The 24,172-nt window shown below is 54.5% G+C and overlaps 1 protein-coding gene across 1 annotated transcript in view; it reads right to left on the bottom strand.

Annotated features, from left to right (window-relative positions):
• Positions 1-464: 464 nt before the first annotated feature.
• Camk2b (calcium/calmodulin dependent protein kinase II beta) overlaps positions 465-24,172 on the bottom strand; it is an 89,783-nt gene continuing 66,075 nt past the window's right edge. Inside the window, exons 6-24 of the mRNA XM_027388178.2 lie at positions 23,389-23,461; positions 20,747-20,849; positions 20,590-20,673; positions 20,006-20,100; positions 19,765-19,887; positions 19,398-19,481; positions 18,695-18,737; positions 17,677-17,751; positions 13,395-13,432; positions 13,151-13,222; positions 11,710-11,754; positions 10,301-10,349; positions 8,959-9,072; positions 8,376-8,504; positions 7,317-7,445; positions 3,402-3,477; positions 3,221-3,315; positions 2,877-3,110; positions 465-2,565 (exon numbers count right to left, since the gene is read on the bottom strand). Coding sequence (XP_027243979.1) covers positions 2,878-3,110; positions 3,221-3,315; positions 3,402-3,477; positions 7,317-7,445; positions 8,376-8,504; positions 8,959-9,072; positions 10,301-10,349; positions 11,710-11,754; positions 13,151-13,222; positions 13,395-13,432; positions 17,677-17,751; positions 18,695-18,737; positions 19,398-19,481; positions 19,765-19,887; positions 20,006-20,100; positions 20,590-20,673; positions 20,747-20,849; positions 23,389-23,461 — 1,660 coding nt within the window. The 3' untranslated portion in view covers positions 465-2,565; position 2,877. The remainder of the gene's footprint in view (positions 2,566-2,876; positions 3,111-3,220; positions 3,316-3,401; positions 3,478-7,316; positions 7,446-8,375; positions 8,505-8,958; positions 9,073-10,300; positions 10,350-11,709; positions 11,755-13,150; positions 13,223-13,394; positions 13,433-17,676; positions 17,752-18,694; positions 18,738-19,397; positions 19,482-19,764; positions 19,888-20,005; positions 20,101-20,589; positions 20,674-20,746; positions 20,850-23,388; positions 23,462-24,172) is intronic.

Here is a 24,172-nt window from a genome sequence, read left to right as displayed (position 1 = left end):
CCTCTCTGTGAAGCCTCTTGATACCACCCATGATGACTACCATATAAATGCTGTGCTGTCTGCATAACCAATGGAAGCAGAGTGGGGGGGGGGGGAGTTACTTAACACACGACTTCATGTCTAGAACAGTCAGCATATCAAATGGGAAGGTGATAAAAGGAACTCAAGAGGACACTTGGATCTGGGGCTCCTGCACAGTGGCTGCCCTTTCTGGAGGCTACCCTTCTGGTGACTGGGATGACAGACAGGGACAGGGCTTTGGAGCTGGAGACACTAAGGGATAAAGAGAAGACTATGCCTCACTGATCACTTAGGGCCCCTTGTCCTTCCACCCTGACCACGTCTAGGCTAAGGAGCAGACGGGTCTGTATTGTCAAGCAGGGAATTGACAGGGCCCAACATAAAACACTCAGCTGTACTTGAAGCAGGTTGTCCTTTTTTTTTTTTTTTTTTTTTTTTTTTTATTTGCAGTTTCCCGAGACAGAACAAAATAAGAATAAGTTTTGTACACCTACAAGGCTCAGAAAGAAAAGACAATGGAACTCAGCAAAAAGAGAAGAGGGAGGGCCACCAGTACTGCAGGCAGTGACACACTGCAGCACCGGCCAGCGGCCAACACCACCACTCGCGAACACCTAGCCAGCAGAGCAGGAGTGACCTGCTCTTTAGAGGGTCATGCAAAAGAATTGTCCCCAGAAAAAAAATCCCCAAATAATCCCAGACAGGCAGCTTTGTGGAGATAACAAGGTGGGTGGGGAGAGGAAAGGAGACCCCAGGGTGGCTGGTCACAGGGCCTCACACTGTCCGTGGCAAGCCCTGCCACTCCATGGCCTTGGGCCACTCAAGTGGAGCCTGGCAGGTGTTTACCCTGTGTCCATGGGTAGGAGACAGCTGTCCTGGGCACAGTGTGGATGAAAGGTGGTATCCACTGAGTGTCTGTAGGTAGACAGTCCCCTTGGAGTTTAGGATCCTGTGTCCCGTTCCCCACTTCATGCCCCTCCCCTGACTTGATTTGTAGCAGAAGATAAAGAAAATCCTGGTTGAAAATGATGTTAATTTAAAGTGGGCAGCACTGGGGTGGAGGTCCTTGGACTATTTCAGTCAAAGCTCCTCACCACCCCCACCCAACCTGGCTTCATACCTTTCTCCCTAGCCTGACTCTACAATGCTTCCAGCCTTGTGTGATTCTCCTGATCACCAATAGCCAGGGCCACCCACAATAAGCAGCTGGCACCTAGGAGCACCACTGGGCCCTGGAGGTGGCACACTGTCCTCATGGATCCTCCCTCCACCCACTGGTATCTAGGCCCCACACCCATAAATCTCTACCCCCAGCCTGCCTTCTCTCTAGGCCATCTCTGACCCAGCTGGAAGGGCCTCCCTCACACAACACAGCCCTTGTCCTTCCATCTGCCTCTGGCTGGCTCATGCTCTGGCTTCGGCTCTAGGTCCAGGTTAAGAAAGCACTCCTACTTCATTAAACGCCTATTCAGACCTGCATTGCTCTGGAGCCTAAACCCCATCTTCTGGCCCTTCTTTACCACATTCTGTGTCATTCAACCAAGAACGAGCACCCAGACTCCAAGATCAATGGGCAAACACCCCAGATGCAGTCTGGCTTGCTCCCAGCATCCATCCAGTATTTCATGTCCTCAGTCCTCGGGAGGGTTTGCTGCCAACTTCACAGAAAGGAACTGCCCAGGCCAGGGGTGGGCCACTGTTGCTCTGCTGCTGGTGGCAGGGAAGGGACAAGTGCCCCAAACAGGAAGGAGGCCATCCTCTGGCCCAGTCCTTTCTCCATAGCTAGGTGGTTGGCACTGCATGCCTTCTTAACCAACCCTTGCCAGGCATGAGGCCTGGAGGCAAGATGTGTTACCTCCATGCTTCACTCCCCAAAGAACCAGAGCTGAGGGCCCAAGTTCTTCTCTGATGACCTTGAGGACAAACTTCTCCCACACACTCCTTGGGGCAAAGGTAGGTCCTTGGCTAGAGGAGCACCCACCCCGCCCTTCATGGGATGAGGGACGGTAGGGAAAGCAGGAACAGCAGCAACTCTCAGGCACAACTAGCAGGAAAGGAGGCAGCCCCCAGCCCTTCCCAAGACACCTGACACCACAACAGCCAGGTTAGCATGTGGGGCCCATGCATGAGAGGAAGGATGCAGACGCCCAAGGTGTGGGGTGAGTGCGATACCTACAGACTAACACGGTCAGCACGGGCACATTCACGCCCTGAGGGTCCCCAAAGCCAGGAGCGCAACAGACACATGTGGAGCTTGGGTGGGAGGGTGGCCCCACAAATGCCAGATTTTTTACAGCTTTTTTCCTTTCTTTAGTTTTTTTTTTTCCATTTCATCCGATGCCAATTTTTTTTTTTTTTTTTGCATGTGGTTGTCGTTGTCATCATCTTATTTTTAAAAACAAATCACATCTGGTCTTGTTTTTCTGCAGACACAGGCACCAGGGGAGGGGACGAGGCAGACACAAACATGCGACAGGCAGGCCGTGCGCCCGAGGGCGGCTGGGCTCCAAACACCAACTCTGTCCGGTGAAACCAGGCGCAGCTCTGAAACAGGGGGGCAGGTCACCTTCCTCAGGACATCTCCCCCACCCTAAGGACCCAAGTCTTTGCTATTTGGAAAAGGTCCTGGTAGGAAGCCATCAAGTTAGTGTCCTTTCAGAAAGGGACCTGCCAAGAGAGGCAGTTTCTACCTTCACCGGTTACCTAGGCAGCCCCTACCGTGACTGCTAATACTTGAGTAGAGTTCAGGACCCACCCCGATCCCTAACTCTATCCCTGACCCACCAAGCTCTGGCTTATGCAGCTCACCTGTCAGGGTACCCCATACACTATCTGGCCACACCCCAGGTACTCACCTCACTGCAGTGGGGCCACTGGAGCGCCCGAGCAGTGGAAATGTACGTTCTGCCACTTGCCATCACGGCGGTGCCACACGCGGGTCTCTTCAGACTGGCTGGTACGGGGCCGGCCCTGGCCATCAATGTACTGTGTGAGGCGGATGTAGGCGATACAGGCTGCATCCTCCCCAATGACGTGCACGTGCGGGTTCAGGATGGTGGTGTGGATCGGCTTGCTGTTCTTGGCCAGCACTGTGGACAAGCAGGTATTCTGAAGTGACAGCACCAGATACTGACTGAGGGGTTAAGGGAGCCTCCTGATAGTGTCTCCCTGACATGGCCACCCCGACTTCCTCACTCACGGTTCTCGAAGTAGAATCTGTGGAAATCCATCCCTTCGACTAGGTTGCCCAGAGCTTCAGGCTCAAATGAGGTCAGGCCTGGGTCACAGATTTTCCTGGGGGGCAAACCCAAGTGAGGAGGGGCCCCATCCTCCATCCTCGCCCTCCACAACCCCCCACCCCAACCCCCCCGGAGACTCACGCATAGGCCTCAAAGTCGCCGTTGTTGACTGCCTCAATGAGCTGCTCTGTGGTCTTGATGATCTCCTGCTTCCGGGCTGCAGGGAGAAAACAGGGGTGACCACTGGGCACTAGCCTGGCATATCCTTGGATACCCCCATCTCTAGTAGAGTCCAGGTTAGGGGCCCTGGAGGATCCACATCGCTGCTGCCACCCTGGCTCAGGTCTGTCGTCTTCAGACAGGACTTCTAGGCTCTGGCACCTGTACCCAACTTGTCTTAATCACACTGGGCCCTCTTGTGCCACCAATGGCTTCATTTCCACATGCAGTAGCTTCTTATCAAATACAGTATTTTAAAGAAGCAAATACCCTATCCAGATTAGAAAATGTCTAAAAATGCACAAAAGGGGACTAAGCCTGCCCATAATCCATCCCATCGCCACCTCCCAGCGCCCTCTAACCACAACTGCTGGGCTTCCATTCAGCCTGTCCCCTGGCCTGTCCTTCTGCCTCATCTTCTAACAGTGCCTTGTTCAGTCAATGGCTCCTTCCTCCAACAACTCTTAGGCATGGTCATAGGCTTCAGGGTTCCCTAATGAGTGGAGGTGGGAGTGGGGGTAGCTTTTGAGCAAAGGCTGAAGGACAGAATGGCCTGGGAAAGATCTTCAGAAAGATCAAGCTGTCTCTCATTGCTCTGTTCAGTTTCCCAGCCTCTAGCCTGCTTGTAGCCCTGGGCCATGCGCTGTCCTAGCAAGACCCACCCTCAGTGTCTGCAACCCTCAGGTTCATTGTTTCTCCAGATGAACCTTTTATTTTAACCAGAAAGAATTTAAAACATGAAAACACAGAGAATAACCCTGTGGCAGGGCTTCCAGTACAAGTGGTTGTCTAGTTGCCTACCCCATCAGGTGCCCTGAAGGAAGACTGAATCTACAACAAAAGAAGCCCACGCATGCCATGTATGTGCCAGCAAAAGGGCATCTGCATCTCCTAGTGAATGTATGAGCTGTGATTACTCTGACATCCTAGACATTGACAGCAGAAGTTGCTGGGTGGTGTCTCGGGGGACTTAGGTACACTTATGTAAGACATATGGAATGTATATGGAATGCACACAGCACAATGTGTATGTGTGCATTCAGGTCACGAGTGTGAACATTTGCATGTGCACGAGAAGGCACACACGGGAGTGTCAATATGAGTGTCATGTAGATGTGTGCATGAATGCATGGACACACATTTATTCGTGAAATTCGAGGTAAGTATCCTTGTGTTGCGTGTTTGCATCTGAGCATGTGCAGGTACATGCATGATTCCCCCATCTTGGAAAAATGTCCGTGCTAACCCAGCTCCCCTTCTGCTGTCTTGCTCCATTCCTTCCCTATTCTTCAATCTAAATCATATCACCATTTAAACTCAGGGTGAGGTCATCACTATTTGCCCACCCCTACTAACAACAAGGTCACCCTGAAATGCTGACTCTAGACTGGGGGCTGTGAGCCCCTTTCCTTCCTGTTCCCATTCCTAACCACACACCCTTGTACCCAACTCTGCAAGAGTACCAAGGCTCTGTCCCAAACACCAAACAGCTCTTCTTGTTCTTACCTTTTGGATCCCAGGGCAGCATCTGATACCTCGGTCCCTAAAGCAGCACCTGCTCTTCCCAGTGGTCATTGTCCTTGGCACCTCACAACCCCCTCACATCTCCTCCTTCTGGAAACTCTCAGGCTTCTACACTTGCAGCTAGCTCCTTCCCCAAAACCAGGCTTCCACTCTGCACTCCACATGTCCTAAGTATCCTCTGGGGCTTGTTAAACCCCTTTTAATAGCTTCAGCTGCCCCATTCCTCTACAGGAGCACATGGCACATGACAAAAATGACTAGAACTAAGTAACACTACTGTTTCATTTCAAACATGCTTTACTTCTACCTTCCACTGTGGTAAGTAGATTAACTCTCTGTTTAATGAAGTTAGACTGTGGGAGTCAATGCTAAATAAACTAAGACGAGATCCATGATCACAACACCAGTCAGAATGTGCTGGGAATGGCATTCTTTAGAGAGCCACTATGAACAGCCTCCTATGAGCAGCCGGACACCTCCTGACCTGCTCAATGGCTACTGCCCAGACACCAGTAGAAACTAAACATGAGAGAGGGACCAAGAAGCCCTGCATATGGGGAGAACCCAGGTGGAGAAGCCCGAGACCAAGGGCAAGCGGCCCCTGTACCTTGCAAGACTAGGGAAGAAGCCAGAGAGCAGGCAGGGTTTGGCTGGGGCCCAGAGTGGGAGACTCACTCTGTCCACAGCTCTCTTGTGGGAAGTCAAGCATCTGGGTCGGACCAGTGAAGGTTTGTGTCCCTGACACTGCCCCAAAGCCCCCACCCTCACAGCTGGCAGGCAGGGCAGCTGAGTAGGGATCAGCCAGGATCAGCCTGAATCCTGTGTAATCCCTGATTAGGTAGTGAGGCCTGGGGTACAGAGAGCACAGGGTGGGGAGGGGTTTGAGCCTGAAGAGGGCTGATGGGAACCTGTAACTTAGTTGGTGGGTTGTAACCTTCCCAGGAAAGGGGGACCCAATACCACTGACATCACACACATTTCCCTATATTTTACTAAATATCTCTTTCATTTCTTCTGCCCAGCCCTTCACAGGGTGACCAGATGCTACCATCCAGTCATTCTCACAGCCCCCTCAAGGACCCTTTACCTAGCCAAGCACAGCATAGACCTCACAAGGGCAGATCAGTGTCATAGCCTCTAAAGTGACACTGTCACTTGGTGCTCCCCACAGACCTGGCCTTACAGCAGCCACCTGGTCATTGCATAGGCTCCCAATGGTAGATCATGTTCCAGGATGACCCCAAACAAAAACAGTATGGCCCTTGAGATCAGACGAGAGAACACCCCAGTGCTATCCTGGAGCTGTCTTGCATCCACCATTGGAGAGCATTCCCTCCACGCTTTGAGAGTAGCAGCTGCTATCACCCCCAACCCTGCCCCCTCACCCCATCACCAGAAATAACTTGGCTGCATGCCTCACAACTCACCTGATTCTCTCAGCTGACCATGGAATGCTCTAGGGGGTTCACACCCTCCACAGGCTGCCCCTTGCCCCTCTGAACCTGCAAACTGTGGATGCCCACCCTTGTGCGCCACTGTGACTGCCTCTCTGCTCTGACTACCTGCAACACCCTGCCCCACTCTGGCCTAACAGGCAGAGGTGATGGGGTAGGATGCCCCAAGCCCACCTCTCACAGCTACTCACCCAGCCACTGCCCTGCCATGCTGAGGCCCTGGCCCAGCAGCCTCTTCTCTGAAAACATCTCAGCACCACCCCCAGCCCTGTGTCTCCCCGGAGGCGGGGGCAGCGGTGGCTGCAGCCCTGGATGTCATCCATCCCTGTAAGTGATACTGGCAGACAGTCGACAGACAAGCAGAAGAGCCACCTGCCTGTGCTTCTCTCCCTAATTCATCCTTAGCCCCGCTTGCACCCCCCTCCCCTGTAACGTCCAGCCTGGCAGCCAGCATGCCAGAATTCCCAGGAGTTTCTTTCCCTGTCATCTTGTCCAGGAAGGTCACCTCTCGCCCAAGCAGCCCTCTCTCAAGGGTTCCTCGTGCACTGATGGGCACCTGCTCACCACCTATCAGAAAGTGGTGGCCGCATGGTAGCAAGGACTCCAGGTCAGTAAAGTGTTTGGGGAGCTTTTTTCACCCATGAGCTCACACACAAACACACACACTTTATGTCTGTATTTACTGAAACCTGCAACTTCCTTCACCTACTTTGACATAATTTGCTGTGACCTGACAGATGCTGTGTCCCCCATTTCTTCACCAGTTGGGTTATTCCCAGAGTCAGGCTGGCTGGCCATGTACCACAGTGGGGGCTTGCTCCTCCATGGAGCTGTCAGGGTCACTTAAAGTGCTACTTACATGGGGTGGGCAAAGGGCCAGGGAGAGTCGGAGATGGGCAGGGTGGGGGGCCCACTGGTGGGAGGCCCTCAGCTTCTGGGGTCCCTGAGCCCCGCCTCACTGAGTTGAGGATGTCAGAGATCCTGGGGGCTGGGGCAGAACAGACACACATGAATACAGGCAGGAGGAACATGCAGGGAAGAAACCTACAGAGAGCCAAGCCAGACAGTAGGGGAGGCCAGGGGGAGACGTGAGGGCACCAGGACACAGGGGTTGGGGAGGACAGAATGGGGTGTGGGGGACATAAACGTTGTAGAAGGAGACATGGAGGGTGCAGATGATTTTGTCCATTCTAGTGTGTGGATCCGGAAGCTGCTGAGGGCAGAGGATACTCTCCAAGCAAAGGCAACCTGGCCCCCAAGAAGCCAGAGGCCGTCGATGCAAGTGACTGACCTTTGAGCAGTAAGTACTTGACAGGGGGGCAGAGGACTGGATGGAGGGGAGGAGGGATGTTCAGAGGAGGCACAGTTTGGGGCCATGTGGGCAGCCTAGGACAGTGGAAAGCCAGGCTTCTCTTTTGAATGTCTCCTTGCCTACAAGGCCCTGGTTGAGGTTCCCATTTGACACCTTCCTTGACCTCCCCTGCCTTGGTTAGTGAATGCTCTTCAGGGACAGCGTACATCAAGAATCAGGGGCTACTCTGCAGACATGCTCTGGGGCACTGTGACTAGAGCAGGGCAGGGTGTGAATGGCTAGAAAATTCTTGGCAGAGATGGTCTAAGGGACCCCAACTAATTATTATGCAGGGGTGGGCCTGAGATGGAGTGAGGCAAGCATCGTGCAGGGGAGGAGTAGGGGAATGAGATGAGTCAGAGGCTCTGGGCCGAGAAGGAGAAGCCAGGTAGCTGCCCAGCTGTGTTATCGCATGTGCCTTGAATAAGGCCAGTCAGACTAGACACCCATCAGGCATCCTGGTTTGGGAGAGCTTGGCCGTGCATGGCAGGTGCAAGAAGCTGAGCGCTGGCCATTCTCAGCGAGCCCTTGGTAGCAGAGGCAGCAAGTCTGGGGACTACTACTTACACGGGGTGGGCAGGGGGCCTAGGAGACCCGGAGACAAGCAGGGTGGGGGCCCCACTGATAGGGGTCCCTCGGCTTCTGGGGTTCCACAGCCCCTTCTCACCGAGTTCAGGATGTCAGAGATCCTGGGGGCTGGGGTGGAACAGACACACATGAACACAAGGCAGACAGACATGAGGAGACGACAGAATTGACAGGACAGAGGCAAGAAGGGTCCCTGTTCTCACCAGAAGGGAATCTGGGACTTGGCTTCCTATTTGGTGCCAGTCTCAGAAGCAAGAAACCTTCAGAGGTGGGGTAGAGGGCAGTTTGGGTTGGCCCTGGAGGCCTAGAAGTCAAGGCCAAATCCTTCAGGGACCATCTAATGGTCATGAGCAAGGGAGTGAGCTATGACAGCATCTCCACAGACCATTAGAGGTTTCTGGCTGGACAGAGGCAGCCATGGGGAGCCCCAATCTGGGGGCTGTGTGAAGGTAGGGCTAGAAACAGGAATCCAGGCCTGTCCAGTCCTTGGCTCTTGAATGTCCCCTCAGGGTTGCCAGGCCTTCAAAGTCATCTCCACAGCAGCGGGGCCCAGGCTACTTACACGGGGCTGGAAGGGGGCTAATGGGAACTGGAGATGGGCAGGACAGGGGGCCCTCGGCTTCTGGGGCTCCTGAGCCCCTCCTCACCAAGCTCAGGACATCAGGGACCCTGGGGGCTGAGGCAGAACAGAAGCAAGCGGTGGATGGTAGACACTCAAGACAGAAGGTGGCAGAAAGAGCCAAAGGCACAGGGCAGCTGGAAAGGTTACAGTGTAGAATCCCAGGCCACTGCCGGGACCTACGGGCAGAGGTAAGGAGGTCACTCTTGGGGGCACCCATAGGTGTTAGAAGGGCTCATTTTGTGGGCCTGTGTCAGGCCCTGAAAAGATTAGGCTAGGATTTTAGAGTGGTCCTCACTGAGCATGGTGGCCTTGGGAACTGTCCTAGCTGCTGCATCCCAGCTCTGGTACATGGCTGAGGTAAGAGTGCCCCTGTCCTTCATTCCCGAGGCTTCCCCTAACCTTGGCTTCTGCTTTAACTCCAAGCCTCATGTGCTGCTGGCCTGCTGCTCCTGTCTCCTTGCAAGCCTGAGGCCAAGCCACCTCCCTCATAGCTCAGTGTCCCACTGGCCAGCTCAAGGATAGAACCTTTGACACAGAGGTATGGGTAGCATCCCTGCTGCTGACTCTGGGGTCTGCTTCAGCCTGTAGGGCAGTGGGTGCTCCTGGGTTCAAGGACCAATGTCCTGTGCTAATGCCCATTCTGGAGTGTGGAGGACACACAGGGACAGATCATAGCTGGGGAGGAGCAAATGGGTAAACTCTGACCATCCTAAGGGGCCATCCTAAGGGCAGGTTAGGACTCAATGGACAGCCTGGAGCTGCCAGACCTCTTTCCAGGAGGGCAGAGAAAGTGGGAGAGTCTGGGAGGCCACTCACTAATAGCTGGTGCCCTAGGGACATCTGTAGGACATCACTGGTAGGGCTCAGGGTGTGGCACTGAAGCCCACCTCAAGAGGGAGCTCCTGAGTCATCAAAGGAAACAGAACACTTCAGCCACCTGGCCACTCATCACTGGCAAGATGGACAGAACCAACACTTAGGAAATTTAAGAGAAGAATAGTATCTTGATCCAATATTACCCACGCACTCCATACCCTGTGAGAACCGAGTTCCTGGCTCCCAGAATGGAGAACCGTGGCTTCCTCACATGTGTACTATGCCTGAGATACCCCAGCCATGACATCCCACACATGCTTCGACTCACACCAGGCAGGCCCTGACTCACACCTGCCCACACCAGGAAGGCCCCTGAACCACTGTACCATGGCCTGCACAGCAGAAGTCCCCACCCACTGCCCAAACCATAGCCCAGCATGAGCAGGTGAGACCTCCGTGAAGGTACCTTTGGCATCTTCATCCTCTATGGTTGTGTTGGTGCTGTCAGAAGACTCCTGAGGAAACAGAGAGACAGCGGTCAAGATGTGGCCAGGGACAGGCAGGACACCTCTAATGGTGAAGTCAGCCTGGGTTCCGGGTAGGACCTATACCTGGCTACTCCTGAGGGTTTCACGGGACAGCCCCTCCAAGTGGCTGGGGAGAAAGTTCTAGCTGTGTATGTTCTCAGGAGGGCTTCCACCCCAGGGCTCATTCTGTCCCCTGCAGGCCACTACATTTCCAACATCAAAGGCTTCAACTTCACCTTCCCCAAGAGACTCTGAGACACACAGCTGACTCTGAGAGCAGACCTTTTGGGATCTCAAGATGGAAAAACATGGGGCTTGACTGACTTTTAGAGATAGAAGGCCCGAAACCTGGGCAGTGTGCAGACATGGTTGGCAGCTTTTAGGTGAGGGACACCTTCCCCCAGAAGAGATGAGATCTCCAATGCCTCTGCCCCGCCTAGGCCTGGAACTTCAGCAAGGCCCAGCTTCTGCCACCTTCACGTGACAGTTGATGTCTGAGCATCTCTAAGCCACTATGACCCCAGGAAACCAAAGAAACCATTCACGGGTCTTTGGTACAGACACCGACTGAACGTGGCTCTGGGATAAAACTGAGGGTCTTCAAATATAAGGCCAGGCCTTACCCTGGCCCCGAAGGTTGACTAGTAGTTCCTCAGAAAGAGTATGAAGTATGACCTGACCTGACCTGAGGACCCAAAGGGTAGCAGTCACTCAAGTGGGAGGAAAACAGACATTTGGTGTTTAAAACTGTGGGTATATAGCTGCCCTTGGTTCCTGGCATGGAGAAGAGCCAGGTGCAGATTCTGGCCTAAGGAAGTAGGGGTACCCACTGTGTTACCTCGTCAGATCACTGGGGAGCATAAGCCTGGGTATGTCTGACCTGCCAGCCCAGCACAGTTGCTGTATTGTAAATGGTTCCAACACCTGCCCATCTCTCCCACCTCACAGAAAGCCAGCCCCTCCCGGCCCCAGGTGATGATGCCAATGTGATGGGAGCAGATGGCAGAGCAGAGAGGAGCAGGAAGTGCTGGGGCCACACTGGGGGTGAAGGCGGAGAGCAGTCGAGCAGGGACGAGGCTCCTGAGAAACAGACCGACCCCAGGGCCTGCAGAAGGTGGCACTCCTGAAGCTGTGTGAGGAGCTCTCTTCAGTGGAGTCATTGTGTCCTGCCACGGCCCCAGGCAGGTAGGCTTGTGGGCTCTGCCCTACCTGTGGGGTCAGGTCACTACACATCTGCTCTCTGTCTGTCATAGGCACAAATGCTTCTCCCAGGTCACCGTCCACACCCTCCTCCTGGGCCCATACCTCCTGCCCAAGGAAAGGGTGAGGAGTGAGGTGGTGGCAGTACCTTAATCCCGTCCACTGGGTTATGGATAACGGTGGTTTGAGGCTCCTATAGAGGGCAGCAGACAGAGGAAGGAAAGAAAGAGAGGGAGTGAGAAAGAAGAAAGCAGAGGATGGGGAGCCAGGGAGCCAGAGGAGTGGGCAGCAACCAGGGTCTGCCCAGAGAGAGTGTAGAGCAGAGGGACAGGGATGGAGGAGGCAGGCGGTCAGCAAGATGGCCCAGTAGGGATGGAGGCAGCAGGCGGTCAGCAATGGCCCTGGGTGGGTGTAGAGTAGGCTCAACATGATGGAACCAGCAGATCTGCCAGGCCAGAGGCCAGGAAAGATGGAGATCACAGGGCCTGAGAGAAACTAGACGTGTGTGGGCTCTGGGAGTTCTCCCCACCTCCCGCCCCAGCATAGGAGTGGGCACAGGATTAGAAATGTTGTGGGGGTTGGGGTGGTCATGGGATGCACGGGGTCCAAGGTGGGGCTGGCTGTGAGGCCGCTGTGAGCCACCCCAGGCACCAGGTGAGCTGACGCCTGGCACCCTCCTGCCATAGCCCCACTGCTCTGAGCAACTCCTTGACTCCTGCCAGGATAGATCTCTTCTGTTTTCCCCTGATTTGGCAAAACCAGATTTCCTATGGGGAATACCTGCCTGGGGACTGTGGGGGGATACCAACCATACTACTTCAGACTCCAGCCCCATGACCCACAGCTCAGAAGGCTGGTGCCTGAGAGCACAGCTCCACATCCCTGGGATGTGACATTCACCTGAACAAGTCACCCAGGGCAAGGGGGCCAGAGGACAGAGTTGGCCCAGTGCCTTCTCAAGAAACAAGAAGGAATATAGTAGGGTATCATGAACACCCTTGGCCTTCCTTCTCTGTAATCTACAGACCAGCATGGTACATGGCTTCAATAAAAATAGTCCCAGACGGACAAGACCACTGTTCCTTCAACCACACAGCTCCCATCACAGAACCATGGCCCTACTGCTCCTCATTAAACTCAAGACGCAATACTCCAGGGTGCAATCCCTGAAGATCCCAGTCTGAAACCCTGCCCCAAGCTAAACTGGCCAGATGTACAAGGCGAGTGGGCCTTGAAGAGGACAGGGATGCACAGCAGGCCACTGGCCTTCCCCCTCAGTGGCATCCTGATGGCCTTTCACAAGAGCTTCTTGAGGCAGGGTGGTCCAAAAGTCACCACAGATTGGAAGCCATATCTCTCTCCAGCACCTGGGTACCTCAAGGTCCCAGGGAAGGGCTCACCAAGCAGTCTTGCCTGATCTGGGGCCCTTCCGACCATTGCATCTCCTCATGGGATTTGAATCCCTAGTCCATGCCATTCTGTTCTGTCTCCATGTGGGACTGATTTGGTCAGAGACAGGCAGTCTCACCAGACCCTGCCTTGCAAGGCCTCTCTGTCAGTGAGATGAGGCAGGGGCGGGGGCTCAGTACCAGGGCAGCAGGAGGGAGGGATCCTTTGGGGCTGGTGATGGCCGAGCTGTTTTTGGTGCTGTTTGTCTGTGGCTGTGGAGAGAGGGGAAAAAAGAGTCACTAGGGAAGAAAGCAGACCCTCCCTGCCCCAGTAGCTGCAGGGCCATGGACAAGCCTCTCAAGTTAGAACCCTGAGGTCATCAGCAGAGCTGCAGGCTCTGGCATCCTCCCCTGTATCCCACAAAGGGCTTAGTTAGTGCCTCACCTTGACTCCATCTGCTTTCTTGTTGAGCAAACTCTTGGCTGCTGCATTGGGAAGGAAGGAGGGATCGTGAGTTCTGAGGGCCTAGGGTCACTGTAGCCCCTGCCCCTCCCCGACCCTTTCCCTTTCTTCAGGAGTGAAGCTCAGGACCTGAGGTCCAGTAGCCTGAGGGCAGGTATGGCCTTGACATCTGGCCTGGCCCTAGCAGCAGCAGAACCTCCACAGGTGCTGAGCCAGACTGCCCAGGGAGCCTCATCCAGGACCACCCTGCCCCCAGCATCTTCAGTGGTTCTGGAGCAAGGCACTCAGGAGCCTCCTTGTCCTCTCAGGTCATCCTGAGAGGCTGGCAGGATGACCTGCCCCCACTCCCCAGGACGGCGCCAGGTCAGGATTGGTAGGCATCAGGGTGCAAAGGGAAAGTCATGCTCAACCTGCCCTGCCCTCTGCAGTCCCGTGTTCCCACGAGGATGGTGAGCCAAAGCGGCTGTCACACCAAAGGGCTTGTCCCAGCTCCCATCCCTCCATCTTCTGATGGGCAACAAACCTCTGCACCAGGGCTACACCGCTTGGCCTCCCTGTCCTCCCCTTGAATGGCCCCAGCAGTCCTTGCCATGAGACCACTTGGTGGCTGTGACCACTGTGGCCAATACCAGCCTCTGCCCACAAGCCCTGGCAGACACCTGGGCTCAGCAGATGGAACCCTTGGTTCCAACATTCCCTGCAGAGATCAGGATGGTCCTACTTTTGCCCCACCCTTCACTCCCAGCACTTACGTCCTCTACAGCAGAGCTTAGAATTTAATCACAGAATTAAAACAACCAAAATAGAGAGCGAGAGAGGAAGTCAGCTTACCTTACAGAAAAGGAAAGATGAGGAGAGGAGGGAGTGAGGAAGGGAGAGAGGAAGAGAGAGAAAACAAGATTTGTGTTGGTTCAGAAAGGCCCCACACGGGGCGGCAAAGCCAGCCTGTCCTGGCCCAGTGCTCCCCAAGAAGAGTCAAGTGGCCGTGTGGCCAGTGCAGCAGGTTAGAGGCAGCCATGGCTGGCACAGCATGGTGGGGTACGCAGCTCCTTGTCCCCAGGGCCCTTTCCCACAATAACCTGTGCAGCTATGCCTACTAGGGGAACCTATGCTGCCTACAGCAGACCCGGTTGGGACATGGGGGCAGCATATTTAGTCCTAGGGTTGTAACACAGTCAAACACGGTATTCTGTCACAGCAGCAATGCTACTGTTGTGATCAGAAATGCAAACTTCTAGGCCACACCTTCTTGAGTAAAAATTCTGAAGGGTTCTGTATCTTCCTACAGCTCTGAGGGTGACTCTTTCCAGAGACCAGAACCAGGCCCCGCTGCTGCCTGCTGACTGCCTCCCTCACCAGTCAAATCATGCAACTTGAGCCTGTCCAGGCTTTCTCTATGCTGGGCATGGGGGCACGGCTACCTGGAGCCACGTACTATCTTGGAACCTGAAGGGCTTTTGAGCACCGACCGCTGTGGTGGGCACTGGTTTCCTACAGCTTTCCCCACTCAGAGTTTTTGGTACTTGTCTCAAAAATTCTGTTACAAGCAGGTCTCTTTGAAGTGACCCTGAACCTCACATGTCATCTTCAGGCCTGGGGCCCCATAGACCCTCCATCCCAAGGCAGCCCCAAGGAGGGTTCCTAGAGCTAGAAATGCTGACTTCCCTGCAGAGTGGATCGTGAAGCACAGCTGGCACTGTGGCTAGACTCTCCCTAGAGTTAGAGACAGGCCAGTTTGCCCTCTCATATCCCTCCTGCTTGTCTGTGGGTGCTGCCCCTTCTCTTCTCCATCCTCCCACATGGCTCATCCCTAGAGACACCAGCACTGCACCAGCGACATGGGCTCCCTGGTGTGAGCGCCCTGGCGTGAGTGCCGACTCCTCTGCTGCTAAGGCTTCAGCCTGATATCTGCTCTCTGCTGGAGATGACAGGGTCCTCCCTGGAGCCCAAGGAAATCAGATAGTCCTGTCTTGGGTGTACTTGTCATGGCTTTCTGGGCAGCAAGGGAAGAGGAACATTTCTAAGATGTGACAATTTCAACAGGCAGTTTGCAGAAGGCAGGTTTGAGCAGCAGACCATACATCCAACCCAGCATATCCCTGGTGGATTCTGAGCTGGAACCAGTATTGGTCTGAGATTCAGTGGTGGTGTCTCAGTACCCCTCAGACATCCTTGGAGGATTCTCACAGGAAAAGACACACTGGAAGGGTTAGGCCCCGAGACACCAGAACTGTCCTTGATCTTAGAAGGGTTCCATTTAAGTCCCCAAGTCTATCAAAACCACAGTTCCAAGCTGTGCTACTGGAGATTAAGTTAATTGTGGGAAGAGAACAGGGTTTATTTGGAGGTGGACATGATATATCGCAAACTTGGACCCGGGTGAGCCATGTTAATGGCTCAGGCCTAGAAAACCCAGGCCGACATCAGTGGCATTTCGGCGTTCTTCCTGCTCTTCTCACCAGGAGCCCATGTGTGCTCCAGACACAGCCTGGGGTGCATGATCCAGTCTCCTTGACTGCATTAGCCCTGGCCGCATGCTTCCTAGAGACTGTGTTTCACCACACTCACATCTGCCCTGAACTAACCATGATTCACTGCACTCAGGAACCTGTGCACATCACTCACACCACAGTTCAGAGGCAGAGGAGGCGTTTTTGGGGTGTCTCTAGTAAAAAGAATTTAGTAGGTGCAGCCGGAGCCAAAAGTGGACTCAACTACCATAGGATTCCAGATTCCTAGGCCTGTTCCTCCTACTCAGGAGGATATTTTCCATTCCCAGGCCTCAGGTCAAGCAATTCCTCCCAACCCACAGCCAGCCTGACAGTCACAAGGCACATATCTGTTCAATGTGGGAGGGAGGGTGGAAGCCAGACGGCAACACTCTACAGCAAGGGTCTTCCTGCTGTCCGAGGTTTTCTGCCACACTGCAGTGTCTGACAGAGACATGAAGAAGGGAGTCCCCCAACATGTGTCCTTATTGTATGGTTGGGCCAACCTGATGGAGTAGATGGGACCTTCAGCTCTGCCTCACCCACTATCTAGTCACTATGGACAGCCATGCTGAGCTCTGTTGACATGCACTGGCCTCCCTCCAGGACAGAGTGACCCTCAGCACCTGGGACAGAGCCACAACATGCAGGCAGCCTCATGCAAGGTTGCCCTCGCTCACTTGCAGGCAGGCGAGCATTGCAGCAGGAGTCTTGGGCAGAGTATGGCTCATACAGGGCAGGTGACCTGTCTCACACCACTGTCCCCTGGCAACAGGGCCTCCCTGGCAGCCACTAACTTCATCTTTTTTTTTTTTTTTTTAATGAACCTAGCCCCTTATGGGCTTCAAAAAGGCTATAAAAAATGGACATGGGGCCATCCACACTGGGTCCGGGTGGGCAGAACAGACTCCTCCTAGAATGACCTGAGCATCCTCCAGCAGAAGGGTCCTCTAGCTGGCAAAACATTGTGCAGCCCTGGGGGAGTTGCAAGGTGGACCCAGGCAGGCATGTGGAAAGAGCTGGACCTCAAGCTGTGAAACCTGTGCTCTACCTTCAGCCCACACTGGAGGCTGTGGGGGAAACTGAAACTTGGCTGACCCTGTGTGTTGCTTGCCAGCTCTCAGTCTGGATGGTGGCTGTGATGAGGCCTCAGGGTTACTTAGTTCCCAAAGGGTCTCACACCATCCAAATGAACAGGTTTTCAGAGGCCACCTCCTCCATCAGGGGGTTTGGGACCAAGTAAGAAGGGATTCAGAAAGAATCTTCAGTCCCAGACACTGACACCATCCCCACATTCACTCTGAGGAACTCCGTAGCACAGACCACCAGATCCATCTGCCCCTAGGGAAGAACTGGCCTTGGACCTTACAGCTCCTTGGGACATCCTTACCTCCCTAACCCTGATCTAAGGGCTCCCCTTCCAGGACTGAGACCCCCCAGTAGCAGGTTCAGTGACTTCCTGTGAGGTCAGTGTCATTCTGAATTGGGTCTCCAGACTCCCAGAGGCCAGGACCAGAGGGTCTCAGCCAAATGCATCTGGGATTTGATGTGGCCTCTCCTCTTACAGACAATGAGACAGGAGCGAGGGGAAGCCTTATTGCCCAGGGTGGGGGCTCTGCTGGGATGTGACTGTGGCAGGAGCAGAGCTCCCAGGGGGCTGCCAGCCTCTGGGGAGGCTCTGGGGGGCCTGGCCAGTGGCTGCGTGCAGCAGGGGGGCTGCATGCCAACAGGAGGGATGGGCAGGAGCAGGTGGACACTGGGCAAGACACATCTACCTTGTTCCACCAGCCCCATGGTGGTGCCGGAGGCCGCGGTGGACATTGTGGCCGGAGCGGTGGTCTGTCTGCCCACTGTTAGCACCAGGTTAGAGACGAGGGGGGGAAGGGGGCGGACACAGACGGGGTGGGGCAAGGTGAGGAAAGAGAAGAGACAAAGGAAGCAGAAGAAGATTAGAGTTAAAGTTTAGGTGGGGGATGGCTCCAGAATCCCTTTCTCAGGAGAGTGAAACAAGATTGGGCCGATAGACACGGAAAAGCATTTGCCTCCTTTCTCCTTAGAACACCCCAACGGGGCTTCTTGTGCCCGATGGGGCATGCGGGGCACACAGCAGACAGGACAGTCCCATTAGTGTTGGTGTGACTGTGTGCCCATTCCCGGCAGTACAGCATCACAGCAAAGTAACAGGAGGCAGGGTACCAGATGCAGACGGACAAGGAGAGACGACCATGAACGCTCGCACACTTAGTGTCAGACGACGAAGAAGCCACAGACATAGCTGTCTGGGCACTAGGGCCAACACTGTCTCCCCAGGTGGGTCCCATGGGTCTCTAACAGACCCTTGAGACTTCATTTTCCCATCACCCACCCTGAACAACCTGGGTAGGCGGCCCGTCCAGAACTGATGAGGTTTCCCTGTGCGCGGACCTCAATTGCACCCACCCGTCTTCAGCTATCTCCCACACACAACACGATGCTTCGAGTGCCGAGGACAAGGAGGCCACAGGGCTGCCCAACAGATGCTTGGATGGATACAGGCGGCAGGCCAGGTATCGGCAGAACAGACACTGGGGCGTCAGGTGAGGGACACAGACCCAACAACATGGAGGTGGTGGGATTGGAGCGTGGCAGACCTTAGTAGCTACCCAATGAGGAAGCCAAAAGGCCTTCTGGGAAGTGGGTCTTGGAGGTGAGGGCTTGGAGGAATGGGACTGAGGGCTGGTGAGGAAGGAGGGGGCTTTCTGTAGAATGAGAGTGGCTCTGAAACATGGTCCTCCCTGGAGAAGAGTGTCTCACCTGAGAAATTCCGTGTGGCCAACATAGTGGTGAGGATGGCTCCCTAAGGAGAAACAGAGACAGAGTCACCCTGTTAGTTTCTGTATCTTGCGCGCGCATGCACGCACGCACGCATGCACGCGCGCACACACACACACACACACACACACACACACACACACACACACACACACACACACACACACACACCAGCCTTCTGGAGAAGTAAGAGTTCCAGAACCTAGCAGCACAGAGGCAAGTCACCATGTCCATAGTTAAGGCTCACACTACCCACAATCACAGCATCAAGACTCCTGAGAAATGGGCATGACCAGGAAGGCCTGCCACCATGACAGCTCCTCTGGCCCAGAGCAGTCAGGGCTATCCTTGGGACTTTGGAGAAACTCAATCAAGCAAGCAAAGGTTCGTGGGCCTAGCCCTGGCCTTGACTGGACAGCAATGATCAGGATCAGCCCTGTCTACTTGCCTCCCCAACCTGCTGAGCCCACCAGGACTGCTCTTGGCCAGTACACCTGTCCCTAGGATGCTGAAGTGGCCAGCTCTTCGTGCAGGGCCATGACCTTCTGAGCTGTCACAGCATCTGGAGTCCCTGGACTTGTAAATGGGCACAAATTTGGGGGCTCCTCCCTACGACTCTTCTCCATGTCCCACATGCAGCATGGGGCCCCCTGGGACAGGCAGATGGGGGCTGAGGCATGCTTACCTTGAGCTTCCTCCTGGCATTGAACTTCTTCAGGCATTCCACAGTCTCCTGTCTGTGCATCATAGAAGCCACTGTGGAGCGTTGCTGTCAGGAGAAGGGAAGTCACAGGGCAGTGAGGAGCAGGCTTAGGAGACTGGCTCCTGGTAGTGGCACTCTAGGGCCTGCACACTGAGTGCTGCCAGCCACCATGACAACTAGAGATCACTTGTTCCCACCTGCAGTCCCCAACTTATTCCCAAATTCAAGTCTTGTCCTTCGCAGACCAGGGGAGTGGTCAGACTCGAGGAACAGACCCCCAGAGCTATCTTGGGGGCCCTGGATATGCCCACCAGGAACTGGCCCCTAGAGGTTGCCAAGGATGACTTACGCAGACCCATGGATGCTTCAGGGCCTCATGGGCCGTGATGCGCTTGGCAGGGTTGATGGTCAACATCTGGTTGATGAGGTTTTTGGCTTCAGGAGTAACGGTGTCCCATTCGGGAGATGGGAACTACAGGAGGAAGTGGTGCACAGGGCAAGGCTGAAGCCCCTCCCCAGGCAGAGGCCATGAAGAGGAAGGGAGAACCGGGATGTGGCAGTCCCCACCCTCCGCACCGGCACCCACTCACATCATAGGCCCCAGCCTTGATCTGCTGGTACAGCTTGTGCTGGTCCTCATCCCAGAAAGGTGGGTAGCCCACCAGCAGGATGTACAGGATCACCCCTGTGGATGGGGAGGTGAGCAGCATAGCCCTGGAGGGCACCAGGGTCAGTCCTCAGTGTCCCCTTGCCCCTCCCCTGCCATGGGGAGCATGGCTCTAACAGCCTCTAATCCCTGCTCCATCTCCACCCTACTTTACTAGGGAGCCTGACCAGCCGCCTCTGCTATATGCCCACCAGAAAGAGAAGATCCCACCTAAGGAGCCTGTGGTCTGACAGCCCCTGGTCCCTGTATCCTGGTGTCCACTTGCTCTGGACACAGACCTATAATGAGCACAGGCAGACAAACATAATGGCCTGGGGCACATTGGTAATTCTAGTTGGGGTTTGAGATCCCTGCCAAGGCAGCCCAAATGCAGGTCTGACACACACACTTGGCTCAGGGTGGGACAAGCCAGCCACCTGCACACTCTGGGACAGAGGGAGTAAGCCCTGAGGTACACGACCACACATTCATCATGCAACCCAACGGCCTCTCACACACAGGTCTTACCACATGCCCAGATGTCCACAGGTTTCCCATATGCTTCCTTCCGAAGGACCTCAGGGGACAGGTAGCCCGGCGTTCCCGCAAATCCTATCAAAGGGAAAGGGACCATGAAGGGCCATGAGGAACTGCCAGTACTCCCTGCCCACCCCCTGACACTCACCAAACCACGCCTGCTGGTCTCCCTGCACCTCGATGGCCAGGCCGAAGTCTGCCAGTTTCACTGCGGCCCCTTTGCATTTGCTGGCCAGAAGCAGGTTCTCGGGCTACAGGGAGACAGCCATCAGGGCACAGTGTTCACACCGAGAGCAGATGTGGGGGATCAGGGGACAAAACAGAGATGGCAGCAGTTTGTGGGACAGAGCGGCATAGCCTGCCTCCCAACATGGGTATCCTTGGGCACTACTGAGTCCTAGATCTATACGCTATAGCCTGATTCCTCTCCGGCGACAAGGACAGCCATCCTAGTCATTCAAAGAGAAGCTGGCTCTTAGCTTGAACTTGGGTATCCCGCTTCCTAAAGTGGGAACAAAACCCGCAGGTCACCCTCACAAACAACCACCACAGTTCCCACCGTTGGGCTACAGGACTGCCCCACTGATGGAGAGTCCTGCCCCTCTCGATTCAGACATGGCGGAGAGTTCAGGGGTTTGGGCAGTAGCCTTCACAGGGCATGGAGGAACATCCAGGGCTACAATGCCTGGGTCAGCCCAGGGCATCTACCTGCCAGGCATAGCCCACCCACCAAGTCCCACCCAGCTCCAGTCAGCACTGCCACACTGGACTGAAAGGTTGTCTGCATCCACAGGTGAGAAAAGCCTCCTTAGGGGGAAAACAGTCTTGATTCAGCTGGAGGGACATTTGCTTCGTCCTGAAGAAGCTGCCAGAGAGGTTGTTGTCTTTGGGTTGTCGAGGGCTGAGAGCCTTCTCTGTTGCTGCTTTCCCTGGCCTTTTTGTCCAACCTCCCATCACAGTAGAGTTCTGGCCTGTGTCTCTGGGCAGTACTCAGAGCTCAGCAGGACGCTCCTGGCTCCTGATCACCAGGGGCCTCTTCAGCCCTCAGATCTCCTTGGCAAACCCATAGGCACCCTCACCATTCCACAGAGGGCACTCCACTCCTGGGATTATACCGCAGCTGGACCACTGCTTTTGTTATCTGTCTCAGAGACTTTACATGGCATAATGGCGGCTCTTGGAATCAAAGTGTACCCACCCTATACAGAAAGATGTGGGCTTCCTGAGTTGGGTGCTCTGGGCCTATCGGCAGACTAGAGCTCTAGCTGTGAGTGCCAAGTAGGCAAGACCAAAGCTACGGACCCTTAGAACTCTCTCCCCGCTGAAGATAGGCAGGGGTCATGCTCAGCCTCGCCCATTTTGTGAGCATGGCAGGGGCCCCAAGCTTCACTCTAGGCCCCCCACCCCTTCCTACAGGAAATGATGGTGGAGAAGATGTGTCAAGCAAATAGGGTCCCTAGAAGGTGCAAGGCAAGAAAGTCCGGGACCTTGGAGGAGGCAGAAGTTGGGCCACAAAGGTTGGGCTGCTCCTTCACAGCCACCACTAACCATGCTCTCCCTGCCTTGAGTGACTGTGTAGCATCAATCTATTGTTGTGCCATCTGTGGGTCTCCCTCATCAAGATGGGAGGATTTCTCTCCTGGAAAGGAGAGACATTCTATCCTCTCCACAGGAAGATCTTGTTTGTCCAGGATTGGAAACCTGAGGGAACACATATGTCCTCTTCTGTGCTTCAGCCTCAATGTTAATTCTCCAGGAACAGGGTGCCTGTACCCAATAAAATGGGGATCATATGGACCCCTCATCTCAGGGATCTTATACCAGATAAGACACAGCAGAACCCTTAAGGAAGCAAGAACACGTGAAGAGATGCCCGGAAGATTCCAGGTCTATTCTGTGTGACTCCCTCCCCAGACAGCTGTAAAGACTGGCCCCTGGCCTACGACCTAAGAAAGGAGTGAACATCCCAGTCAGCATTAATGCTCAGGGGAAGGTTGGCCTTAGAGACATTTAGGCCAGGACTGGCATCTATACTGTCCCCAAACAGGTGGACTCAGCAACAGGCTGAACTGGGCCTTGGGAAAGGAGAGGTTACAGGGAAGAAGGGGTGAAGAGGAAAAGAGGAGGCTTCTGGGAGTTTGTAGGCAATTATTTTCTTCTCATAAAGCAGGGTCTCATGTAGCCTTGGCTGACCTCAAACTTGCTATGTAGCCTAGGCTAGCCTTGAACTCCCAAGCCTCTTGCCTCAGTCTGCAGGACACTGGAATTAAAGGGATGAGTCATGATACCCAGCTACAAATTTTCTTTTAACAGAGTCTGGAGCCCATTGTCTATCTGTGGGCAGCAGAGAATTAGAAAGCGATCTGAGAGGAGTTGACCAAGCCTACTCTCGTCACCTGTCCCCAGTTACCTGTGTCTCACCCTCGAGAACTGCATCTTGATGGAAGACTAGAAAGTGAGAGTCTGAGAATACATCTGTTAACAGGATGGTTCTAGAAGACTGACAACTCCAGCAACAGAGGCACTGGGTTGTAAGTGTGCAGCTACATCTCACATATATGCACACACATGCATGCACACACCCAGGTACTTATGCACCATGCCTCTGTGTTCACGCATGTGCACGTGGCCCTATACAGAGACAGACACACATGCACTCACACTCCTTCATGCAAGCATACAGTGTACACACAACTTCCACACCCCTCCTCCCTCTTACTCCACACCTCCTTTTACACAGTTTGTAGGTGTGGGGGACAGAACCTATCACAGAGCAGGGTGGAAACTCACCTTGAGGTCTCTGTGGACGACCCCCATTTGGTGACAGTGGAGCACAGCCTCCAGGATCTGCTGGATGCAGTGACTATAACAAACAGCGGGCAGGTTAGGGTGGCCAGGAGGGGAGCAGCAAAAGAGGGATGGAAAGGCAGGAGTACTGTGGAGCACTGGGGTTCAATCCCCAGTCTGGGGGAGCAAGGGAGATATAGGAAGTCGTGGGGAAAGGAGATGCTGGCAACAAAGGAGGCCTTCCTCAGCCCCAAGGGCAGCTACTCTAGTTCTTGCTCTCCCTCTGAAGGGAAGGGCTCTGGTTCCCAGCTTACCCCTTTAAGGCTGAGATAGGCTAAACTGACCCTAAACCAAGGTGGAGATTCCAGCAAGTGAGCACTGTGGGCAGGAGAGTGGGAAACTCGGGTGAGGAAGGGTGGAGCAGGTAGGAGCATGGGTGCCGTGGTATGTAGATGAGCCTGTTTGCTTTGGAGCAGTGATGATGCAATACTGTGTGCTTCTTCACCTACTAGAAGTGGCACCTGGACATCCATCAGGTAGCCCAGCTCTATCCATATGAAGGCAAATAGCTCAGCTTCCAGAAGCCATCATACAGGGTGCCTCTCTAGCCAGGAGACAGCTTGAGCACGGGAGTCCCCTCTGTTGCAGCTCTCTCCTAGCTAGTGACATCTGTCAGTGTCAGTCTGAGACCCTTTCTGCCCATCCGCACATCAGACTCAGGGCCACCAGCCCTAAGTACACAGAAGCCCTGTAGTCTATGCTCAACCCCCTCCCCCAAGCCAGTAGT

This window comes from Cricetulus griseus (genome assembly GCF_003668045.3).
Source record: "Cricetulus griseus strain 17A/GY chromosome 1 unlocalized genomic scaffold, alternate assembly CriGri-PICRH-1.0 chr1_1, whole genome shotgun sequence".
Classification (NCBI taxonomy): domain Eukaryota; kingdom Metazoa; phylum Chordata; class Mammalia; order Rodentia; family Cricetidae; genus Cricetulus; species Cricetulus griseus.
This window is presented reverse-complemented; position numbering and strand designations above follow the sequence as displayed.